The sequence below is a fragment of the Hesperophylax consimilis genome, chromosome 3, assembly GCF_061612785.1.
Source record: "Hesperophylax consimilis isolate HC1 chromosome 3, BYU_Hcon_1.0, whole genome shotgun sequence".
NCBI classification, from domain to species: domain Eukaryota; kingdom Metazoa; phylum Arthropoda; class Insecta; order Trichoptera; family Limnephilidae; genus Hesperophylax; species Hesperophylax consimilis.
The window spans coordinates 41,159,062-41,181,882 of record NC_142838.1 but is presented as its reverse complement, the minus strand read 5'-3'; the positions used below and the strand labels follow the sequence as shown (position 1 = coordinate 41,181,882).

Here is a 22,821-nt window from a genome sequence, read left to right as displayed (position 1 = left end):
GAGACTATAAAAACAAAGAAATGCACCCGTTAACGACAGTTAGGTACGAAAGCCCAAGGAAGTAGGTCACGCGGAGCCGCAGCGATATCCCGACTAGCGCGCGATTTCTAGATCATACGATATACTTACAACACAAGCTCCCGCGCAAATAACGATAGTCCGGTACGGCTTGCCAACAACGTGTGCAGTGATGAACATTTTACAAATACCTATCTAATCGGACCTCTCGGACACAGTGCTTGGACGGTACCATAGTAACAAGCTTGTGCAGTGATGAACATTTTACAAATACCTATCTACTCGGACTTCCCGGACACAGTGCGAGACACCCCAGCCAGCGGCTCCCACACTGGGCTAAGGTAGCCCTAGGCGTCACCACGGCGTCGTCCACCACACCGCGGGTTCAACACCAAACCACTACAATCACCAAGTAACGTACTACGGAATCCCCCTTTAAGTCGTTGACATCCTCGAACGATAATAGAGCCAATATAGGTAGGGACTATACTTGTATAACCTGTCCATAAAAATCAACAATATATATGTATACTTCAATGTCTAAAAATAACTTGTTTCTTTTAAAAAACCTGTCAATACAATGATGCTTGGGTTGAGGACTGCACGCCTGAGAAATCGAGCATAGCCGCGGGACGATTAAGTAACACAAACCAAAGGTAAGCCAGTAAGGTTTGCAGAGGTAAGAAGACAATTCTAAAACGTTACAGGGTGAATTATAGTTATTGGATCGAGTGGTAGATTGCTGTGAGAGTTCTGTACACACATCTAAATGCTTTATCTTTCTTTCCACAATCTTTCTATTAATCTGATAATATACATATACAACATGCAAATAATTTCTCCAGACAAAAGCAGTTTGGTAGCGATTACATAGAAGCACAATAAGTTACACAATTACAGTATCTACTTCATAGTCAGCAATTCAGAACAGAAACCAAACAGGTAACTGACAACATTATTAGTTTTACACAAACATGTCGTAGGATTCAATTTTCAATTAAAAAATTTTTTTTTTTTTTTTCGGAATAACTTTATTGAGTAAAACCTCAAATTGTAATATTTAATAATTGAAGACAATATTAGCGATTTCTAAACGAAAATCTGAAACAGAAAAATCAGAACAGGATACGGTCACATCTAGGACTCGAACCCAGGACCCTTGTCTTGCCCGTGTACCCTTGTCTTGTCTTGCCCGTGTCCCGGCAAGACAAGGATCCTGGGTTCGAGTCCTAGATGTGACCGTATCCTTTTCTGATTTTTCTGTTTCAGATTTTCATTTAGAAATCGCTAATATTGTCTTCAATAATAAAATATTTTATTTACATGTATTTCAATTATTTTATCATTGTAAATTATATTTGCATATGAAGCAGATTCTTTATAATTAAATATGATTTAAAATAAAACGATAACTTTGTTAACCGGTCAGCAACGTAAGCAGATATACACGATAAAATAACGATAGCAGTCAAGTACAATAAGCGTGTTTACACGTCAACGCGTGTGTTTCCACAAAAATCGTCATAACTCCGTTATTCTTCTAGTGACATCCCTAAAACAAAAAGTAAAATATTCGTATTGAATGAAGCTTCACATCTCTATTCAAAGTTATCCATAGAAACCCGTAAAAAGACCTACTCAGTGGAAGCAAATTTTACCCGCCAAATCGTAAAACGACGCCAAGAAAGCCGTTTGACGTGCCGACCCGCCTCGCAAGTTTAATTATTTTTTTTTAAATATATTTTGTATGAAATGGTCAAAAAGTGAAGTGACAGAATTGTTTATTGTACATTTGTACGATGAAATAAGTGTTTTTTTTTTTACATTATCCGTGATTTTAGTATCGTTTTTACATAAAACATTACAGGTGAGTCATTTTTACAATTTTTTCATGTTTCCATTCTAAATTTAAATATTTACAAATGTTAATATTTATTTATGATACAACAATTTGAAAGCCTATTTTGTAACCTTTCTAAAACAGTTTTTACTATTCGGCTCCGTTCAGTAATGTTTCATTTATAGAGCTTTGATTGTGAGGCGGTAATAACACAACGTTTTCGTGAAATTGACATTTCGGTAAAGACATCTTAGCTTCAAGTTCGCGAAAAGTCGGAGGGGTTAACATCACTTTTATTTTTTATACCTATTGCCGACCTTCACTAGCTACGGAAGTAGCAAAACCTGGTCAGCAATGGGTATAAAAATGATGTTAACAAAGTTATTTTTTTATTTTACATTGTAAATGACTCTGCACCAGTGATGCAAGGATTCTTATTTTGATGCTTGTGATTAATGAATTATTTTGAGATAGAAAATAAAGGCAATTTATTCTATTCACACAAAAATGCCACAAATTAACCTTTTTAATGATAAAAATTAGATCACTGTAAATATCACTGTAAAGATTACTGTAAAGATCACTGTAAAGTCGGTAATATTAAAGTTTCTAGATCATCCAAATAGATGTCTCTATGTGTTCCATATTTAAATTATTCTAAATACATTATATAACCAAGCAACAAAAGGCATAAAGAAGGGCGAGTAAATTCGCTAATCTTGTATGGCCGGCCTGCCGTACTCGGTAACGAAGAGCGCGTGAACGTGCTTATGGCACAGAACCGGTTAGTGAGATGAAATTATTTACAGAGAAAATACAAATATGAATTATAAATGACATTTGAAAGACTCCACGCACTCAAAAGTTTTTTTTTTTAACTAATAATTGTTGAGATAATCAATAATCAGCAATAATGAAAACCTTAAAGATTCTCATGGTCACCATTTACCACCAAAATTATAATCTCTGCATCAATATTTTATACCAATAAAAATAAACAAACAACATTACAAAAAATGTGATAAACATACAATGACATGTCCAAATGACTTCAGAGGTAAATTCATTACACAAATAAAAATAAGAGTGGTATAGTGATAGCACAATAAAAAACTAAAATAAACATGCAAACATTAGGAGTAAACACTGATAAATATAAGGTATTTACAGACATACATGACAACAATAAGTATTTACCGTCGTAAAATAGTTTAATAATATAGCAGAGTAGAATAATTTAATATTTCATAAGTGGAATCCTCGCGGATATTCGGCATACAAAAATGATGGCTCAAAGGGGTTCTCTACGACAGATCAAAACACAAAGAAAATTTTGTTTGTTCAATTCTAAAACTTACCAAACTGTCATGAAACTATTCATAACTCCTTGAGGGCATAAACTGAACATCAAACTACCATTACTAACGGAATAACAAATATCGCTACAAAATTTTGAAAATAGGGAGATAAACAGAATGAGGCTTAGAGTACATCATTTTTGCATATCCACATCAAATGTTCTGGGCAAAAGACAACTTGAAGTAGAAACACACCAAGTCGACGAACGCGATACACGCATTTCTATGGTCCCAGGTCAATGTGCATACTGATTCTACGCACGCAACGCGTGTGATCACATGACAAGTGGGCTCTAGTTCTTAAGTATGCGGTGCGCAGGGGCGTCAATTGAGTTGACGATTATTTTTTAGGTTATGTTTATACGTTTCACTTGTCAGCAGGAGCAAAAGCCAACTGTCAAAACAAACAACCATAAGATGCATAGATAATACCACTCATAGATGTGAAATCAACTCGTGATGCCACCCCATCTTTACACGTCCCACGCCGATCTGAACGGCCCAGATTGGCTTAGCGATGGAGGCGTGGGTTTGCATTGCGTGTGACAAGTGTGTTTCTAAAGCATCATTCCCATAGAAAATGTATGGATTGTAATTAGTCCAGATATCTTAATGTGTCGCTTACGTAACGTACGTAGACCCAGTGTGTTTCTACGTTTAACGTTTTGCCAATACGAAAATCATTATTATAAGCCAAGTTGGTAAATTCTTTGATTTTTAACGCCCACAGCAGCTGTTTCTTTGTTCAAGATATTACTTTAAAATGAATGCACAATAATTAAAGAACGAAAAAAGACATTCAAAAATAAATAATAATGAATGCAATGAGACTTGAGCTGTTTATCAGCCGTTGCATATAAATAATAGCCAATTGTTGTAAAACAAATCCACAGCACAACAGATAGAGCGCGTCATTCAACACTGCAGGAAGGAAACCAGAGCAAGTCATTATATTCTAAAATCAATTAATTCAAACTAAATAAATCAATGGCTTTTAAGAGAAGCTACAGCCTAAACATGTTACCTACACTTTGTAGACAAGAAGATGAATAAACAAAGCCTTTATGTAGGTAACAAAATTGAATTATTTTTTGCAGAATAAAAAGTCAATTTAAATATTAATATTTGGAATGGAAATGATATTAATGAAATCACGATGATATTCACCACCCACACACATACTGGCACCTTTCTGGACAAATACTGATTAACCCCGCAGGCTTAATTGTTCGGTTTTGTGAACAAATAACTATTACCCATATAGTCAATTTGTTCGATTTTTTAAATAGCTCACATGGTCTCATAGAAATCATTGTCTCTCCCTTACTTTTGTTAGAAAGAGAAAACACCACAATTCATATTAAAATCTAGAAATTAGCTACAGAAGAAATTAAAATAATTTAGACGAAATTAAACGAATTTGAGAAACTTTTGATTTTTTTATAAATTATTTTTATTAGAAACGACAAAAGAAGCGAGGTGACAGAAATGTCAGATAAATTTTAAATTTTTTTTTCACTATCCGCAATTTAGTTCAGTGTTTAGACGAAAAAAAGTAAGCTGAATCATTTTTAAAACTTTTTTTTATATTTGCATTATAATTTTAATATTTTGAATATTAACTTTTGACATTAAAATCTGAAAGCTTATTTTATCACCTTTCAAAAACAGGTTTGGTTTTACGATACGTTAAGAAATATTCAGTTTATTTGGATTTTATTGCAAAGCGGAAATACACTTGAATTCGCCGACCTTCTGACAGCATCTTTAAGACACGTAATGGTCAATATGCAATATGTGCCTGAGGGGTTAACAGTGGGTGCACAGTAATTAGATAAAGCAATAAACTCTTACATATTTGTATGAAGGCGAATGCACTACTCTTTATGACAGTCGTACATTGTATTTTGGGATAAAAAGATTAGCAGAGAGCAAAAGTTGCGCGTGGAGCGGAAGGCGCGCATTATTTGCGCACCATATGATGCGATCAGCAGCAAATAGGTCAATTCAAATTACTAGCAAGGCAGGCATCTGTATGTGAGTGGATCATTAACCGCTTCTGTGCCAAGAGCGAGTTAACTCGCATTCTTGGCCTGCTGTGCACAGCTACACTTCTACCTACTGGCATTTAAAAGGTTAACAATTTTATAGCAATGGCATTCAAAACATGATGAAACAAACCAGTTGAAAAGCAGTAGCTAGAGGTAGATAGCAACTCGGTTGATTTACTACCCAAATTTAGGTCAGTCATTTTTATGAGTTATAATGTTAAAAAAATATATATATATATTAAACCAAAAAATATGGGATAAACGGTGAAGTCTAGGTGGATTAATTAGTTTTAAACCATAGTAAGCAGTTCATATGCTTCCGTACTAATATTTGGCAGTACGATATTGATTAAATCGAATGGAAACCGAACACCCGGAAATCTCCATCGCTCGAGTAGTTAGAAGAGAATAAACCAGAAATCGAATACACTCACACTCCCAATACTTTCGAGAATAGATTAAAGAGTTATAATTTTTACAGACCAAAGACAATACAACTGCCAGTCTTTATAAAAGTTATATTTTATTACTTTTTCCATATCATTAGTTTTATTTTACCAATTGATATAGCCATATAGTTTTGAATGGAAACGAATGTCGCCACTGACTTAGTAACTTTTGATTCTAGCCCATTTAACACGGGCTCTGTCTCTCTTACGCTTGCCTGATATTGTATATCGCCATCCCGTTTGAATTTTATTATGAAGGTGAAACACATATGAAATATAAGCAAAGAATGGTCCAACGTGAATCAAGAAATATGCCTACAAGGCATTTCTTATGTTCTTCTTTATTCTGTAGATACAGCACAGAGGGCTTTAAAAAGGCGATAGACAGTCAACAGATTAATTATTCAAGAATATCTCGACAAATCTGTACAAATTCTGGGACGGTTTCCAACATTTCTTTACAAATTCCTTTGGAGATCTAGATGAATCCTCATTGACAATTCTCTCATACAACTTCAAGTCATAAATTAATAATAATTTCACGTGGCAATTATTCAACTGTTTGTTCTACAGCATGTTTTAAATAACATCGGTGACAACAACAACAACAAAGCTTAATAAGTGTGTTAGGATTACTGACTTGTTGGATATTCTCTGCGGCTTCCCGTCAGATCCCAGACCGGCCAGTTTCCGGCAGCGGTAGTTCTCATAGTGCACGTTGCTGGTGACGTCCTTCAGGTCCTGCAGGTGGGTGCGGATCACCATGTTGCGCAGGGCAATGAAGTCACAGTGCTCCAGGTTCTCCACTGCAATTAACAATGAATTATATATCATACAGTTAGTCTTGCAGAAATCGACATATTTATACAGGAGTCTCATACTCAAAGACGTCGTCACAATATGTAGCGTAGTCGAAAGAGTCGTTCAAATCTGCATCTGAATTTGCCCATGGGAAGAGCAACCTGCTATTTGAATACGGTGGATGGCAAATTCGACACCTTCTTTGAAACCTACAGTGAGTTTATGTAAGGTTTTTAGCACTACGTACCAAATGTACCAACCTTACCTACTTTACAACAAATTAGGTAACATTGTAATATTATGTACATATCGTCGCATTAATTCGTAGACTGCGTAACTCCAAATTTTTCGAAAATACGTTTTTAATGCCATCTGGTGTTAAAATTAGACCCGCATCGACTAGTAAAACTCGAAAATTTAAAAAAAAATTAACCTTTTAGATAAACACAAATTAGGAAACTGCGTAAAATTATGGTGCCATTTTTACTCGCGAATACTTCGTAACTCCTTAATTCAGTATTGGCCGGTGAGCCGTGCACGCTTGTTGTGTTTTTGACTGAGGAAATTTATTTACGGTGTAATAGTTTTACCGTGAAATTAACTGAGATAAGTTGATTAATCAATTTTGAACATTTTATAACCTTAATTTTAATTGTGAAGTCACGAATAGTGTTTTGTATCTGTAGTCTAAACTGACGTCTTCTGCACCGTGTGACGCTCTGCCATAGCTCTCTTGTTTTATGTGCCTCTGCGGTTTCGTAAATACCTAATAGGTCCTTGTTCTGTGATTATCTCTTCTTCAAGGTCATCATCTCTCTGCAAGTGGATCTCCTCCTGATGCATATCCGGATCCGGTTCTTCACTGTCCTCTTCAAACAAACCCAAAATATTTACGGTGTAACGTGCGGCAATTCCATCTCGTCTCTCCTCAGACACAGTCCGTTCTCTGTCAGGCATCTTCCGCGGGTCAAGCACATGTCTTGGTATGCCATCTACTTCGATGTTGTTGACTGAAGTAAGTCCTGTCACCCTTCCATGCACGATGTGCATCTCCCATCGACTGGTTTAACCGCAAGAAGATCGCCCACTTAGAGCTCAGTCAATACTTTCTCTTCTATATTCACTTGCGCAGAAGGGTGTCTCCACGAGTGTGAAGTGTGAACTATACTAGACAGCGCAATACCTCGATCATCCTGACTTTTTGCAGCCAAAGATTGTACCGAAAAACTGCCTGCAGGGGATCGCTTCAACTTCTGGCTGCAGTTCTCTTTATTGTTTGATGATGTCGTTCAACTATACCGTTTCCAGCTGGTCGGTATGCCGCGCAAAATCTTTGACGAACATTCCATCTCTTACACTTATCTGTAACACTGTAGGAACAAAATGCAGTACCATTGTCCATGAGAACTACTTTGGGCGGGCCTCTTTCCCGAAACACTTCTTCCAAATGTCTGATAATCGAAGCTGCATTATCTGACTCGATTTCCCGCCACACGGCAAATCTACTTGGACCGCAATTGATAAATGTGAGTAAACATTTCCTACCGAAATGAGTAACATCAACTGCCAAGCGACTCCAGGTTGTCACAACATTAAGATTACCCGCTTCATGGGATGATGGTGGAGGGTCAATTGTCCTGCATTGTACGCAGGAACGCACGCATCTATCGACGTCCTTTCTTCTCGCCTCGGGATCGACCAGCCGGGCAAGATGAAGCGTTCACTTTACTCCAAAGTGATGCTGAGCATGAAGAGTTTCTACGCTTAAAGCACATGTTTGCTCACCAGTTCCACTTTCAAGTCTCTCCCACCTATCTTCACACTCTGAGCAGTCTCTTTCACAACGTTTCCTGTCATGGCTACTCTTTGCCCGGGTCTTGCAAACCCTAGTAAGTACATCAGTTTTATTTCTACAGGACAACAAGGGTGATCGACAATGTCAGATCAAATTCTTCTACAATCTCCTTCATCAACTCCAAGCGTCACTTAACGATCATCTCTGACACGACTACTCCCGGTCAGTGTAGATCTCTCCCAGCACAAAACCGTCGCCGAATCTGTAATGATCTCCAGAGTTTGAAGATTTCACTTAAGAGTCAGATTTAATCCCTTAAGAAAGGAAAAGTACCAGCATTTACAAGACTTAAAACAGACATTAGAAAAGGATTACCACTCCTTTAACGATAACCTTCCGCATCATTAAAATCATTAAAAAGCATCTAAATAGACTGCCTCGACATACACATACATTTTTGTGTTTTATTTTGTAAATGTAAAATTCCTATCTCCCAAATTTTCCGCTAGGTTGTTCATAAAACTGTTCGCAGAAAAGTATGTATCTTTTGTAAAATGCGTATCTCCATTCTCGGTTTTTACGTAAACTTCCTAACTCCGATTTGAAATAGAAAGCCTTAACTTACAAAAGTTTAATGATTGAAAATAAATTTCGAAATATATTATATGTTCGAAACATAAATAAAAAGAAGAAGCCGTTTTTCATTTTTTTTCACTACGAGGTTTTTTGTGCCTCCTGTAAAATTTTACATTTGGGAGTTACGCATTCTACGAATTAATGCGACGATATGTGAATAAAATAAATCTTGTCTCTTGCCAGACACAGAAAGGGCCCTCAAGCAATAGCGTAATTCTTTTTTATTTATAGGAGGTTGTGTTACCTTCAGCGATGCCCCAGGGGTACTTCCTCCCGCGCACCTTCTTGCCGTCATGCTCGATGACTGTGTTGGAGCCCACAACAGCGAAGGGCACGCGCCCTCGCAGCCGCTGTGCCGCGCCCTGTTTTTGCGCCACGCCTACACCCACCTCTTCCTCTTCTTCCCCACCGGCCGGGAACTCGTAGATCTTAATCTTGTGCTGGATTATCTCGTTCATTATCTGCAAATTACCAATGTTGTCGATTATAGTTGCCAGAATCAAAATGTTGATGCCACCCTTCATCTGGATTAAAATTCTATAAATAAAAGCTATCTGTTTGAATCTATCATTTGATAAATAAGAACAGATCACAGGTGTCAAAAACATAAAACCCAGCTTTCATTTTCCACACTTTTAAATGTGCAACTATCAACTACAGTACCTACAGTGAACAACTGTTAGTTCATATACATTGAGGATGATTATTTCAGAAATAGGCTTCTTCAATAAGATTCACTTGTGATCAAAAATGTAGAGTTTATTTTACGAGGTTTTAATAATATAGAAATTACAAACTATCAAAACTGACTTTAAATTTGTTCTCAAATTCCGTTCCAATGGACTAAGGTATTTTCACTTTGCTTGTTTATAATTGAGGAAGAAATTGGGAATTAATTATTTTTTCTTAAAGAAAGACAAACATTCCTGAGTTATGAATAACCAGACAATAATTTGTAAAACTTAGCCAGCCGAGAAATTGAACTCACGACGCCAAGGTGGGACCCAGATGCGATGCCGATTCAGCCACTGACCGGTCAATTAACACTTATATACATCTTAACTCGTTTGGAGGGAGTTACTTTACAGATGTAAATGATTTGAACTGTGTACTATGTACCACATAGTGCAGACCCCTATGACAATAGCTAAACTTTATATCTGTATTTATTATTAATAGATTGAATGGTTTGAGACCAGACTGTTTGCCGATTTTTTAAAGTGGAGAAAAAATTTAAAAAAATAAATAGGGAGCAAAAATTGAAAACAATTTTGAATACAGCAATCATATAAAGGGGTTATGTTCCTGCATAATGAGATCTCCATTGTAACTTCTCTTTCTGATGCACGCATCATTTATGAGAAAAAGGAAGAGGTAACATGATGTGTTTACCTGTTTCTTAAATAGTGCACACTCCTCGGGTGTCATGGTGTCTGCCTTGGCAATGATGGGGATGATGTTGACCTTGTCGCACAGCCGCTGCATGAACTCCACGTCCAGCGGCTTTAGGCCATGGCCGCTGGGCGCGATGAAGTACAGGCAGCAGTGCACGCGTGAGTCTGCCATGGTCTTTCTGGCCACGCGAGACTCGGCGTTCAGGAACTCCTCGTACTTGGACTCGACGAAATCAATGACTGGCACCCAACTGGAAGAGAGAATAAAATTGATTTATTAAGACAATTAAATTATTTAACCGCAGGGGTTCAGAGATCATGGAAAGACACCTACTCCATGCTTCATTCACATTCATACATCGTCTCATAATCTTCTCTTATATGTATAACTATTCATCCAACTCAGGTATTTGATTCGATCGTGTCATGTCTTTCTAGGGCAAAAGCAACATCAAGATTGTTCAACCCTCATTGGTGCTTGTAGTTTATACACACGGTACAATCATCTTGTATTAAGCCCGTCATCTCACTGGCTCGGTAACGGTAAAGAATCGACAAAGACCCTGTGCTGAAAAGTAAAGTTCACTAGCGTTTGCTGGGCAGCCATTATGGAAATTTTCTGCACAGGGTCTCCAGTTTTGCTGATTCCTTACCGTTACCGAGCCAGTGGGACGACGGGCTCATTTATTTACAATAGAAAGTTGCAACTGAAAATTAACACAGACAATTAAACTGAACATCAATGCATAACGTGTTCATTGCTTTTATGTTACTAGCCCCTTTGTGTCAATTCCCTATTTTAAATGATTCTTCTCGATGAACATAGTACAAGTACCTTAATTGTTAACGTTCTTTAACTTTTTCTATGTAATCTATCCCACCACCATATTTTGACACTTAATGGATCACATATCGTCGCATTAATTCGTAGAATGCGTAACCACCAAATGTAAAATTTTACAGGAGGCACAAAAAACCTCGTAGTGAAAAAAAATGAAAGACGGCTCATTCTTTTTATTTATATTTCGAACATATAATATATTTCGAAATTTATTTTCAATCATTAAACTTTTGTAAGTTAAGGCTTTCTATTTCAAATCGGAGTTAGGAAGTTTACATAAAAACCGAGAATGGAGATACGTATTTTACAAAAGATACATACTTTTCTGCGAACAGTTTTATGAACAACCTAGCAGAAAATTTGGGAGATAGGAATTTTACATTCACAAAATAAAACACAACAATGTATGTATATGTAGAGGCAGTCTATTTAGTTGCATTTTAATGATTTTACTGATGCGGAAGGTTATCGTAAAAGGAGTGGTAATCCTTTTATAATGTCTGTTTTAAGTCTTGTAAATGCTGGTACTTTTCCTTCCTTAACCTTTTGAACGCGTTAATTTGCTCCGTTTTATCTATACCCGTACGCGGTACATATTTTCAAATACCTATGCACGCAATTAAATGTCAAATTATAGCATTCTGGCATTATTTATTGGACTATATAGACAGAACAGATTATTCTCCACAATATGAAAACAAATCCTCGTGTTTCAACACTCTTAGATGTTTATAAAAACAAAAACATAAAATTTCATACAAAGACGTACCGTATCTTTTGAATGTGGTCCCGCCATTCACTCGCCGTGTGTGTACTTAGGCCACTGCGTTGATAGACATAAGTGGGACACCATGATCACTTATCATTTTTAGTTCTGAAAACTTTTTCTCAAACTCTTTTCTAAACTCAACACTTAAAAATAACACATAAATTTTATATCACTTAATAAATATTGTTTTTTAAGCACTTTAGAGGAATCTCTGTCTGTCACATTTTTTTGGAACTATGGTAAACTTTAAAACAGGGTTCGATACATAAAGACACACCACATTCTTTACATACGTATCTCGTTAACTGCATTTTTTTATTTTTCAATCGGCATACACGACATCGTCTACGCGGTTTTTTTATTTTGCCAGTTGATGGAATCAATTCGGCCATATGCTTAGCGGCATATTTAGGCAAAACCCGAAACGGGTTGAGGTGGGCTGATGTATTAGGCTCTGGTATTTGAGAAATCTCTGGTTTATATTTCTCAACTAGTTGCATAATAACCGCCAATTGAAAATCTGCTAGAGATTTTTTTATACCTGTCACTTGGGTGTACAAAATAAATGAATTCAATAAATATAGGTCAAGTATGTGAAAAAATACTTTTTTATACCATTTTATGGTCTTCCTCATACAGGATAAACTGCTCAGCATCATGTCGCTTTTGTCAACAGCTCCCATAGATTTATTGTAATCAATGACACAGGCAGGCTTGCGAATGGGTTGTTTAGTTTGGTGATTTATTTTACTGGTTTCCTTAAATGAGTTATCGTGCAAGGTAGTTAGCATATGTACATCCCTTTTATCACACCATTTTAATGCTAAAAGGGGACCGCGGCTTTTTGACTCAAATTCGCCTTTTTTCAGTTTAATAAATTTTGGCATTTCCTTCCGGTTCTTTTTTACCGTCCCACAGGCATTTGTTTTTTTCGAATGCAAAAAATTTAATAAATTTGGACTTGAGTACCAATTGTCACACCATAAATTGTGCCCTTTGCCAAAATAATCAGTTAGGAGTGTAGTAACAACAGCGCCGGTTATTCCCAAGTTTTGTTCATCTGTAATTTCCGTGCCTTCTCCGCAGTAAATTATGAAATCTAGAATGTATCCAGTTTTCACATCACACAAAACAAACATTTTGATTCCAAAGCGATGTCGTTTTGATGGAATATATTGCTTAAAAATTAGCCTACCCTTGAAAACAATGATACTTTCATCTATACATAGGTCTTCATAAGGTATCACAGACTCCTTAAATAGTGTTCGGGTGTGATTTAAAACTAACCTTATTTTATAAAGACGATCTATAGGAAGCGAATTTGAGTCACAGAAATGTAAATTTTGCAACAACAATTGATATCGGTCTCTACTCATGATCTGGCCAAAAATAGGGGAACTTAGAAATATATTTGTACTCCAATACTCTTCAATAGTCAAATGTTCGTTTCTTGTCATAAGCATGGTTATTGCAAAAAATAGATACATTTCTTCAATACTTGTGTCCTTCCACTTATGAATTCGTGACTTCGCACCAAATTCCTTTGAAATGAGAAGAAAAGTATGGTAGTCGTTTGTTTCTCGAACAATTTCATTCATAATCGAGCGATTTAAAAAATGTTCAAAAAAATCACTTTCTGTTGAATTTTCGTTAAATTGTACAGAAACGCCGGATTGAAAATCATCAAATTCGTGTACTATTGGAATATGAGGTCCAGACACCCAGGAGTGTAGCACTTCTTCACTTACAGACTCATTCGCTTGAGTTTCTGTATCTGAAAGTTCCGAAGGTTCAAATTCATCTTCGGACATTTCATAATCAGAATCCAAAACGTTCAATATATTTTCAATTTCATCATCTTCCAAACTATGGGCCATTTTTTATCCGAAAAATCAAATGAATTAAAAAACTAAAAACTTGTGAACGTTTCCTAATAAATTTTGAAATAGTATATAAAACACGAAAATAACACGCACTTTAGTAATAAATAACTAATACATATATATAACAAAATATATTTAAATTAATAAAGTATATAGTAAAGTCAATAACTCAGTTTTGTAACACAGTAAAATGTTAAAAAATACGCGCAATCGGCACAATATGGTCACTCGTGGATACAGTAAAATTGAATTTGCTAGACGAAACACAAGAAATCAAAAAAAAAATGATTACTGAAGTGAACAAATTAATTTGAATTTTTCGTAATAATTCAATATTACAGCAGAACACAGAATGTTATCGGCGCAGATTCCACAGATCAACTCGGCGCGCGCAAGCGCAGATAACATACTAGTACTAACGCCATCCGTTGACAAAATTGTGAACTAAAGCACTCAAAGGCGCGAAGAGGCGCACTTGATTATGGATCTTTTTTTATGAAATACAATTTTATTTTTGAGAAATACTTGTAGATGTCAGCATCGTGATAGTTCTACGAATGTCCAAGCGAGCAAGAAATACATTAATGACGAAAGAGCGCTGGAATATCGGCCGTCAAAGTTTCCGTATCAACTGTTGATACGGCCGCGTGTGAGTATAGACTTTTTGCCGTAACAACAGTTGATACGGCCGCGTGCAAAAGATTAAGGGATTAAATCTGACTCTCAAGTGAAATCTTCAAACTCTGGAGATCATTACAGATTCGGCGACGGTTTTGTGCTGGGTGAGATCTACACTGACCGGGAGTAGTCGTGTCAGAGATGATCGTTAAGTGAAGCTTGGAGTTGATGAAGGAGATTGTAGAAGAATTTGATCTGACATTGTCGATCACCCTTGTAGAGTCCTGTAGAAATAAAACTGATGTACTTACTAGGGTTTGCAAGACCCGGGCAAAGAGTAGCCATGACAGGAAACGTTGTGAAAGAGACTCCTCAGAGTGTGAAGATAGGTGGGAGAGATTTGAAAGTGGAACTGGTGAGCAAACATGTGCTTTAAGCGTAGAAACTCTTCATGCTAAGCATCACTTTGGAGTAAAGTGAATGCTTCATCTTGCCCGGCTGGTCGATCCGGAGGCGAGAAGAAAGGACGTCGATAGATGCGTGCGTTCCTGCGTACAATGCAGGACAATTGACCCTCCGCCATCATCCCATGAAGCGGGTAATCTTAATGGTGTGACAACCTGGAGTCGCTTGGCAGTTGATGTTACTCATTTCGGTAGGAAATGTTTACTCACATTTATCGATTGTGGTCCAAGTAGATTTGCCGTGTGGCGGGAAATCAAGTCAGATAATGCAGCTTCGATTATCAGACATTTGGAAGAAGTGTTTCGGGAAAGAGGCCCGCCCAAAGTAGTTCTCATGGACAATGGTACTGCATTTTGTTCCTACAGTGTTACAGATAAGTGTAAGAGATGGAATGTTCGTCAAAGATTTTGCGCGGCATACCGACCAGCTGGAAACGGTATAGTTGAACGATATCATCAAACAATAAAGAGAACTGCAGCCAGAAGTGGAAGCGATCCCCTGCAGGGAGTTTTTCGGTACAATCTTTGGCTGCAAAAAGTCAGGATGATCAAGGTGTTGCGCTGTCTAGTATAGTTCACACTTACTCGTGGAGACACCCTTCTGCGCAAGTAAATATAGAAGAGGAAGTATTGACTGAGTTCTAAGTGGGCGATCTTCTTGCGTTTAAGCCAGTAGATGGGAGATGCACATCGTGCATGGAAGGGTGACAGGACTTACTTCAGTCAACAACATCGAAGTAGATGGCATACCAAGACATGTGCTTGACCCGCGGAAGATGCCTGACAGAGAACGGACTGTGTCTGAGGAGAGACGAGATGGAATTGCCGCACGTTCCACCGTCAATATTTTGGGTTTGTTTGAAGAGGACAGTGAAGAACCGGATCCGGATATGCATCAGGAGGAGATCCACTTGCAAAGAGATGGTGACCTTGAAGAAGAGATAATCACAGAACAACGACCTATTAGGACGCGAAGGTTTCCGGGTTAGTTAAATCAATTCGTGCAGTGATGATGACATCAGGAGGGCGTGTGGTGATAAGCAGGTACCACTGTAAAAGCGGTGAACGCAACCGCAGAGGCACATAAAACAAGAGAGCTACGGCAGAGCGTCACACGGTGCAGAAGACGTCAGTTTAGACTACAGATACAAAACACTATTCGTGACTTCACAATTAAAATTAAGGTTACAAAATGTTCAAAATTGATTAATCAAATTATCTCAGTTAATTTCACGGTAAAACTATTACACCGTAAATAAATTTCCTCAGTCAAAAACACAACAAGCGTGCACGGCTCACCAGCCAATACTGAATTAAGGAGTTTCGAAGTATTCGCGAGTAAAAATGGCACCATGGTGTTACGCAGTTTCCTAATTTGCGTTTATCTAAAAGGTTAATTTTTTTTAAATTTGCGAGTTTTACTAGTCGATGCGGGACTAATTTTAACACCAGATGGCATTAAAAACGTATTTTCGAAAAATTTGGAGTTACGCAGTCTATGAATTAATGCGACGATATGCAACATCCACTTACAGGTATAGTTGCCGATGGATCACATGTGTGACAGTCAGTTGTTTCTTGTAATAAGAGTTTTCCTTAACAAATACAATATGAAACTTCACCCCCATCAAGTAATAATTAAGGTAAACAAAACAAAGACAAAGACATATTCTGAATACAATTTTAAAACAATCCAATTCCTTGGAAATTAGCAACATTTTGATGGAACATCATAAATTGAAGAACTGGATTTTTGTGTACATTGATTTCACATAAATACCCCCATACAACCGTGCCCTCGTCAGTTACCAAAGTTAACTGTTTGGTGCAGAGGCGGCCCGTGACTGACATTGCCAGCAGTGCATTTCACTTTTAAAATGTACCTAGTGTGTAATTTAGGTGGAGCAAATGAATGAATGGGGGTACCTACTGCAATTCAATCTATCTACTAAGTTATATTTGTAAGCTAATTGCGTTCCCAAAATCATCTCGAGAGTAAAGGACGTCGTTGGCGGGAATCACGACTGGAGCGTACTTTCGTACATAGATGATGAAGGGGCACAGATTTCATTGTTATTAAAGTTGTTATGTGAAGACTGAAGACAAGCAGAGCAATACACAAATTCACGTACCAAGGAACAGCTTCTGTTTGGTGGCCTCCTCGATTATAAGTTAGCGTTTCATTAGGACTATTAACGGGACACCTGGCACTTGGACACTTGGCATCTCAGGAGACGCTTGCAGTTGTTGGGAGTCGAAAACACCAATAGATGCAGGAAATATGAAAAGGATGAAGAGACTCTAATTCATCTGTGGTGCAAAGGTCCCGACCTGATAGGAACAATGCTCAGATACCTGGTAATCTGTGGTACACTCTGTGGAACCAGGAGAATTAGCCAAATATCCAATGAAAACACTGGTGAACTACAGGGTTTTCCAATAAGAGGTGTTATTTTGAATAGCCCGCTATTTCGGTAGATGTTACTTTTGAAGCTGTAATTTTTTAACATTTGACAAGTAGAAACTACGCCATTAATAAAAATGGAACGATACACGCTTCAACAACGCATTGAAACTATTAAAATTCACTATTATTAATTATTAGAATTCCATCGAAAAATCATCTTGAGTGATGAGGCCCATTTCTACCTCGGTGGCTTCGTCAACAAGCAAAATTGTCGCATCTGGGGCTCGGAAAACCCAAGATTTATTGTTGAAAAGCCTCTCTATCCTCAACTTGTGACTTTTTGATGCAGTTTATGGTCCGGCGGAGTCATTGGACCTTACTTTTTCGAAAATGAGGCTGGAGCAACAGTTACGGTGAATGGATTGCGCTATCAAGAGATGATTAATGATTTTTTATGGCCGGAATCGGATGGTATTGATCTGGACAGCGTTTACTTTCAACAAGACGGAGCTACGTGCCACACAAGCAACGAAACCATTGATCTTTTACGATTGAATATCAAAATAACATCTCTTATTGGAAAACCCTGTATATCAAGTGGGCCGGGTTAAACGAATGAGGTAAAATGCGAGATATCAATGGGTGCAGCATGGCCTGACAATAATAATTTTAAAATCTCCTACTACCATCCCAGTAAGCGGAAAATGTCGCAATGGAGGACTTAGCCACAATGCCATGGTGGGACCCAGACGCAATGCCAACTCGGCCACTGGCCGGTCTCAAACTATTCGTAAACCGTATCCGCTTTATAAATAAATAAAAAAGTTGTGTTCATTCAGAAATGAACCCTCTCACCAATTACTATTGTCCACGGCGTCTCCGAATCCTGGCGTGTCTACGATGGTGAGCGTGAGGTTGACTCCATTCTCCTTCAGCAGGACTTTGCTGGTTTCCACTCCGACGGTCTTCTTCACCCGTAATGAGGGGCCAGGGTGGTGCTCCTGGTTGTATATGTCGGACAGGAACATGGAGTTGATCAGGGTGGACTTGCCGAGGCCGGATTCACCTGGAAAAGAAAAAAATCATCAAGTTAACCATTACATTTGAACCTAAACCGAATCAGTCTTAGTTAACTTCATGGATCGCATAATATGATAAAATAAGTGATTAAAGCAATCACCGATGTAATTCTGTAATTCTGACCGGTCGGTGGCCGAGTCGACATCGCGTTTGGGTCCCACCCAGGCGTAGTGTGTTCAATTCCTCGGCTGGCTAAGTCCTCCATCACAACACAAGCAACATTTTCCGCTTACTGTGGTGGTAGTAGGAGATTTTCAAATATTGTCAGGTTATTCGTAACCCGGGAATGTTTGTCTTTCTTTTTTTTTAATAATTAATTAATAATTAATTCCAACTAAAGTAAATTGAAGGTGGAGCACTTCGATATATGTATACTTATGTTTTTTTACTTTTTTTCATTGTTTTTGTCAAATAAAGGGTTAAAAAATACTTTTTGGTCGAAACATTTTAAAAGCCACAACTGACATTAAACCCAACTTCGGAATCGATTTACCCGAAAACGAAAGCTCAAATCAAAAAAGTTTTACCACAAAATCGTGATGGGGGACTCACCGACGACCATTAGTGTGAAGTCGAAACCCTTCTTGACAGCCTTTCGGTAGACCTGGTTGGGCAGATTGGCGAAGCCCACGTAGCCGTCCAGCTCTTTGGGCTTGGGACGCTCCATCTTTGGGGGCGGGTCAGGCTTGGGGGCCACGGGCGGGTGGTCATTCTAAAAAAACACAAAAATAAACTTTAATAATTCATTACAAAATTTTCTATAGAAATCATAACTAGTAATCTAACAAATCAATTATGTACAGCTCAAGCCATTTCCATTTCATTCTTGCATGAAATGAACATTATCATTCATCCGCTTACTAGGACGGCAGATTGGCCGTATTCTTTAATATTTCGCACCCATTCCTCCAGCTAGATCGTTACTGAGTTTGACAGTCACAAACTCGGTAAGGGTAGTTAGGTGGTAAGCGGAAATGAGAATTTTTTTCATCATTCGACTTGAAATGAAAGTAAATATTTTCTTTATTTTTCCTAGAATTTCGCTATTGCATTAATTTCACAATACTCCTATTGATTGTAAATTGTGTATAGGACTTTTTGTATCGTTCATTCCATCTAATGAGGTTTTTTTTTTAATTATAATATATCATATTCTTCTTCTTCTTTCGTATGGTGGGGGTCAGAGGGGGACATCTAGGTCTGCGATTCATTGTAGGGCCTCAGGTGTCGCCATGTGAACCTCATCAATCCCGCCGGGGAATGAATGGAGCGGGCATTCTTTGACCACATGTTCGTTGGTCTGCACCGCACCACATTCACACATCGCCGACTCTTTAAGGCCCCATCTGTGCATCATGTATTCACAGCGGCTATGGGAGCACCTTAACCTATTGATGGCGGTCCAGGTTTTGCGAAGCAATGAAAACCCAGGTTGTCTCTCGGTGGGGTCCTGTATGAGATGGGCATTTCCCACATTCGCCGTTTTCCACTCAAGTTTCCACCTATCTTCCGGGGTAAGAGGTAATCCGAGGAGCCTCTCTCCTTCCGCCCAGAAGGGCTTTCGGGACTTCAAGCGGCATGCCGGGTGGGAGACGACATCTTCGTGCAAAGGTATTGCGCTTTTTTGCAGAGCCTTCTTGTATTTATTTATTTATTTATTTATTTATTAAACGCCATAAAAGGCTTTTACAGTAATGTGAAACATGGGATTATAAGTACACAGTTCAGGGCTGTCAGAGACTTGACAATTAGAAATAGCATTTTTGATTAAAATAATACATCCACAAGCAGTTTTTATTGATGCTATACATATACATTTCACATATATGTATATATGTGGAATGTATATGTATAGAACACCATATATATGTTACACATAAAGAAGAACACAACAGTCAGTATGATGCAGTACAAACAGACATTTAACATTTCACAAACATATCAATTACATTCATAACCAAGTATTTTTGCCTTGATGCAAGACGGTGAGGTTTTGAAAATATCAAAAAGGTCTGTATACGTGTTGGCAGTGCGGTGAAAACGCGCCAACGGTGAATGATACAAATAGTTAGTGCTATGATTGTCACTGTGGAAAAGATGGTGGAGTCGAGTTGATTTAACAGGGACACGAAAATTTATAACACTTAACATTTGAGGGCAGTCTATGAGATTGTTCAGTAATTTAAAAAGTATAAGAATGTCATTAATAGTTCGCCGGGTAGAAAGAAGTGGTAGATTTAGACCAGACATTAATGTATTATAGCAGATATCAATTACAGGCTGTCTCAATTTGAATTGAACGTATCGAAGAAATTTTCTTTGTACTTTCTCTAAGCGGTGTAAGTTACAGGTATAAATCGGAGACCATACAGGAGATGCATATTCTAGGTGCGATCTCACAAGAGAGCAGTAGAGTAATTTAATTGACTCAATGTTTTGAAAAGTCCTTGTGTTACGCATTACAAAACCTAGAATTTGCATGGCCTTATTGGAAATTGTTTCACAGTGACGATCAAAGGTAAGTTTTCTGTCAAAAATAACACCAAGGTCTTTGATAAATGGTACTAATGCAATTTCATTATTGTTAATTGAATACGATATGGTTATTGGAGTCCGTGAACGGTAAAAACACATGTGGAAACACTTTTTTACGTTTAGGAATAATTTGTTTATTTCACACCAGCTAGCAAGTCTATCTATATTATGCTGAAGGATAAGTGCATCATTTAAACATTTTATAATCTTAAAAAGCTTTAGGTCATCTGCAAATAGAATGAATTTGACATTTTCGAAACATAAAGATAAATCATTTATAAACAATACGAAGAGAAGTGGGCCCAGATGAGAGCCTTGAGGAACTCCAGATGTTACTTTAAATTTATATGAGACTTTATTATTTAATTTTACCATCAGTTCGCGGTTACAGAGGTAACTATTCAACCATTTTAGGAATGATCCATGTATACCAAGGGCTTGCAGTTTCGCGAGAAGGATATTAATATTTAACTTATCAAAGGCTTTTGAAAAGTCAGTATATATTGAATCTACTTGTGCACGAGACGTGAAAGCTTCACAGATATAGTGTTCATACAATAGAAGATTGGTTGTGGTAGACCGACCGGTCACAAAACCGTGCTGTTCTGGAGTAATAATATGCCTAAACTTAACAGCAATTTTATCTAAGACAATACTTTCAAACATTTTCGGGGTGGTAGACAGTATGCAAATTGGTCTATAATTTAAAACACAATTTTTATCACCTGATTTAAATACAGGTGTCAAGTGATTAAGTTTCCAAGGATCAGGATATATTCCAGTTTGAAGTGACAGATTGAATATGTGTTGAAGTGGAGCTGCTATAAACTGAGCGCATTCCTTTATGAATACCGGTGGAATTTTGTCAGAACCTGACCCCTTCTTACAATCTAGAGATCTGATCTTTGTATTAACATCATCCAGAGAAATGTGGCATGTTGATATGTCAGTTACATTGGTGTATTTAAATTCAGGTATAGTTACATTATCATTTTTCTGTTCATAAACACTTGAGAAATGATCAGCAAAGAGGTCAACTATTTCTTGATCACTGTCAGCATGTTTTCGCCCTGAATACATTGATCGAGGACAGCCGTTGTTGTCTTTAAGAGAATTCACATAATTCCAAAAATGTTTTGGATTTGACTTGATAGTCTGCTCTACATCTGTAATATAATCTGAATAGCATTTTTTAGATAGACTTTTACATTTATTTCGTAAAACAGAAAAAATTTTATAGCAGTCAGTGGAGTTATCGGATTTAAAGTTAATGTGGGCAATTTTTTTACATTGAATGAGTTTTTTTAGTTCAGTACTAACCCATTTTGGGTAACAGTCGTTACGTTTTACAATAGAAGTTGGTATGCAATTTTCAATAGTATCATAAAGGTTTGAGTTGAACACATTTGTTGCTTCTTCTACGTTTGTAGACATAAAAATGCGGGACCAATTGAGCGAAGAAAGATATAACCGCACTTGATTATAATCGGCTTTCTTGTAGTTTAGTTCGTGAACGGGAGGTTGGGGACTAAGGAGTTCAATGGGTGCCAAATAAATGGTCGCTTGTAAAGGGGGATGATGAGAGTCAATGGATACTATTGATTCACGCGATTCGCTGACATTACTATTATTTATGTTTGATATGACAAGGTCAAGAATTCTGTCATTTATATTTTTAACATGATTTAATTGTTTAAGGTTGAGAAAGTTGATGATATCAATGATTAATTGGGCTTTAGCAGAAATGGGATTTGAAGACTCGGTGGGTTGTACCCAGTTTACATTTGGGAGATTAAAATCCCCAAAAATTATTAATTTTGCATCAGGATATTTCAATTTCAAAGATTCAATTTCATCACAATGTTTACAATACACATCAGCA

At 37.4% G+C, this 22,821-nt stretch overlaps 2 protein-coding genes across 5 annotated transcripts in view; one reads left to right on the top strand and one right to left on the bottom strand.

Annotated features, from left to right (window-relative positions):
* TyrRS (Tyrosyl-tRNA synthetase) overlaps positions 1 to 22,821 on the top strand; it is a 326,170-nt gene that overhangs the window by 145,172 nt on the left and 158,177 nt on the right. The gene's annotated exons all lie outside the window — the stretch shown is intronic.
* Positions 1 to 22,821, bottom strand: part of pnut (septin 7-like protein pnut) — a 144,985-nt gene that overhangs the window by 4,404 nt on the left and 117,760 nt on the right. For 3 of the 4 annotated variants that reach the window (XM_089650705.1, XM_089650703.1, XM_089650706.1), the window contains exons 3-8: positions 18,957 to 19,116; positions 18,180 to 18,390; positions 10,341 to 10,593; positions 9,193 to 9,409; positions 6,357 to 6,522; positions 3,217 to 3,258 (exon numbers count right to left, since the gene is read on the bottom strand). In XM_089650705.1, the coding sequence (XP_089506831.1) occupies positions 3,217 to 3,258; positions 6,357 to 6,522; positions 9,193 to 9,409; positions 10,341 to 10,593; positions 18,180 to 18,390; positions 18,957 to 19,116 (1,049 nt within the window). The remainder of the gene's footprint in view (positions 1 to 3,216; positions 3,259 to 6,356; positions 6,523 to 9,192; positions 9,410 to 10,340; positions 10,594 to 18,179; positions 18,391 to 18,956; positions 19,117 to 22,821) is intronic. The other variant, XM_089650704.1, reaches the window with a different exon arrangement.